The sequence below is a fragment of the Sphaerodactylus townsendi genome, linkage group LG15 (genome assembly GCF_021028975.2).
Source record: "Sphaerodactylus townsendi isolate TG3544 linkage group LG15, MPM_Stown_v2.3, whole genome shotgun sequence".
NCBI lineage: Eukaryota > Metazoa > Chordata > Lepidosauria > Squamata > Sphaerodactylidae > Sphaerodactylus > Sphaerodactylus townsendi.
The window spans coordinates 23,178,046-23,181,059 of record NC_059439.1 but is presented as its reverse complement, the minus strand read 5'-3'; the positions used below and the strand labels follow the sequence as shown (position 1 = coordinate 23,181,059).

Genomic DNA, 3,014 nt, shown 5'->3' with positions numbered 1-3,014 from the left:
TGAAGCACTGGGTTTGTTTCCCTACTCTGTCACATGAAGCCTGTTGGGTGACCTTGGGCTAGTCACAGTTCTTCTGTATTTTCTCAGCCCCATGTATCTCACAAGGTGTCTGTTGTGGGGAGAGGAAGGGAAATGACTTTGTAAGGCCTTTTAAGTCTCCTTATGAGAAAGAAAAAGGGTTATGAATCCACTCTTTTTCTTCTTCTACTTGTCCAATGCGATAATTGAACTGAATACGCTGTACAAAGGGGAACTTCGTATGTTGACAAGCAAGCTATAAATTGCTGGGTGAATCCTGGATTTCTTTGCTGCCTAGAAACCCTTTTAACGAAATGCCTTTTTACTGAAATGCTATGATTGTCATCGGGGGGATTGTCCATGTGGGGATAACATCCATGAGCCTCTGGAGATCATAGAGTTCTTGAAACAAATAACCAGTTTACACTACCAGTTTATATGGATGAAATCTATTTTTATTGATCAAGGTAAAAGTACAGTAAAAAGTATATTGGCAAACGCTTGCTGTTGAAACCACTAAAAGACAAACATTACAGAGTTTAGAGACTGTTGTAATTCATGGTGTTGTGGAGTTCAACATGACTGCTTGAACTTAGCATGTAAACAATAGATTGGGCTGTTGCCAGCCTGCTTCCATTTTAGTTTATACAGCTGTCCAGCTTTCTGCACCTTTGAGCAGAGACTAGCTTTTGCTCTCCGCATCTCTGGATCAAGTTACTAGTTTTTTTCTATGCCCACCACAAGACGGTCAGTGGAAAAACAGGGTCATCACTTTCACTGCACTGGAAGAGGTTGTCAAGATCTCAGCCAGAGGAATAAGCAACTCAGTCAAAAGTCCATGACTTGGTCCTCAACCCTTTTAATAGCTTTTCAACAGATGCTGGCCTCTCTGAATTGGACTGGTACTACAATTTTGAAACGCGTTTCTGGGGGTAAACCTTTCCACCTGTTAAAGATGTGGCTATTCACAACTTCCCCCTATAATACAAACAATTGGATAATGGCAATTCCTAGCTGCAAATCACTCATCATGAAAAAATGCAACCATTTCAGGAGCTGTTTTTATTTACCTACCGATATGAGTTCGTTCAGTACGCTGAGAGTTATTCATCCATACCTGTCCAAATGAGAGTTTTCTGCTTAGAATCTTCTTGAGGGCTGATTTTACCTCCTGATTCCTCAGAGTGTAGATTAGAGGGTTTAAAACTGGGGTGACTACACTGTACAACAGAGTAATGATCATCTCTCTTTCAGAAGATCCATCAGCAGAGGCAAGCATGTAGTTGGAAAGAATAGGGATGTAGAAGACAGTCACGACTGTCAAGTGGGAAGCACAGGTGGAGAAAGCTTTCCAACGGCTTTGTGAAGACTTGACTTTAAAAAAGAGAAAGGAGACAATGTAGATATAGGAGAGAAGAGTGAGGAAGAAGGTACCCAGGCTCATAGAGCCAGTGACAACATTAAGAAGGGTGAGATTGAGGGTGATGCTACTACAGGCCAATTCTAGCAAAGGTTTGATGTCACAGAAAAAGTGGTGGACACGATTGGGACCGCAAAACCATAGCTGTGAAGTCACCACTGTGTGCATCAGAGCATGAAAGAACCCAATGCACCAAGTAGCCCCAGCTAGCAGGAAGCAAACCCTTTTATTCATGATGACGGTGTAACGAAGAGGGTTGCATATGGCCACGGACCGGTCAAAAGCCATGACACCCAGAAGCAGGGCTTCGCTACTTCCCAGGAAGTTGAAGAAGTGCAGTTGAGTGAGACACTCAAGAGAAGAAATTGTTTGGTTCACTATTAGGAAGCCATTCAACATTTTTGGCACAGTAACAGTGGCATAAAATATGTCTAGGAAGGAGAGATGGCCTAGGAAAAAATACATGGGAGTATGAAGCCGAGGCTCAGCCAGCGTTACAGCCAAAATGACTCCATTTCCCACCAAACTGGTCACATAGAGCAGGAGGAAAAGTATGAAGAGAATGAGTTGGTGGTCTTTTGTCAGTCCCAGAAGAATGAACTCATGCACTTCTTTCTGGTTCTTCATCACTCTGCAGATAGACAACAAAAACAAATCCCTTGGTCACTGTCTCCGTATTTCACTGGTTGGTTTTTAAAAGAGAACATGTTATGATGATTGTGAATCCTTTGGGCTAGTTCCTATACGATTGTTAGGTGTTGGTAGGAATTATTTCCTTAATGAGAATATATATATAAAACCTGTTCAAAACTAGAACCAATCAGGAATTATATAGAAACTCATTTTGTGTTGTTTGACGAGGTACACATCTTCACAATGATAAATGTCTTCATCTGCTAATAGCTCATGCCATTAAATATAGAAGAGCTGAATAGTTCTTTGGCACTATCCAAGAACTTCAAAAAGAATTAGATGTGATGCTTTGCTAATGTATTCCATACTATGTCTTCTTCCATCCTGCGTATGGTATTGCTTATGCTTAACTCATAATTCCTCCTCCAACATTGTTATAATGGAAGAGGTAGAATAGGACCAAGTACAGGCGTTATATCGTTCAGAATAATTGTAGTTGCAAACTGAAAATATACAAAAGTACCGTGGAGAATGAAAAAAAAATCAAGAAAAACTTATTTTCAGCTACAGATAATACCTGGATAGGTTTTATTCTCCTTTCAGTCAAGTTATGAAAATTCACAGATCCCCAGCCAAGTTGGGTCTTCAGCTTCGGATTGTTGAGGCAACTGTTGTCATTTCTCTTTAAATTATGGGTGTTTATTTATTAGCTTTGCTCTTATAAAACCCTCAGGATCTCATTAGGGTAGAGAAATGCTTTTGTGCCAATGTGATTCTTGGGATATCTAAAGCCCAGGAGACAAAACAGAGTTCCTCAGTATATTTTATTTATTTATTTTATTATTTGATTTAATATACTGCCCTATCCCCAAAGGGCTCAGGGTGGTGAACAGTGCAATATCATAGATAAAAACATACATATAGTTAAAACAACTACATTCTA

The 3,014-nt window shown here is 40.0% G+C and overlaps 1 protein-coding gene across 1 annotated transcript; it reads right to left on the bottom strand.

The window, feature by feature from the left end:
- Positions 1-1,084: 1,084 nt before the first annotated feature.
- Positions 1,085-2,065, bottom strand: LOC125444164 (olfactory receptor 12D2-like). Its single transcript, XM_048516601.1, has one exon. It carries the CDS (start codon positions 2,063-2,065, stop codon positions 1,085-1,087), a length of 981 nt encoding a protein of 326 aa, XP_048372558.1.
- Between the last annotated feature and the right edge of the window lie 949 nt (positions 2,066-3,014).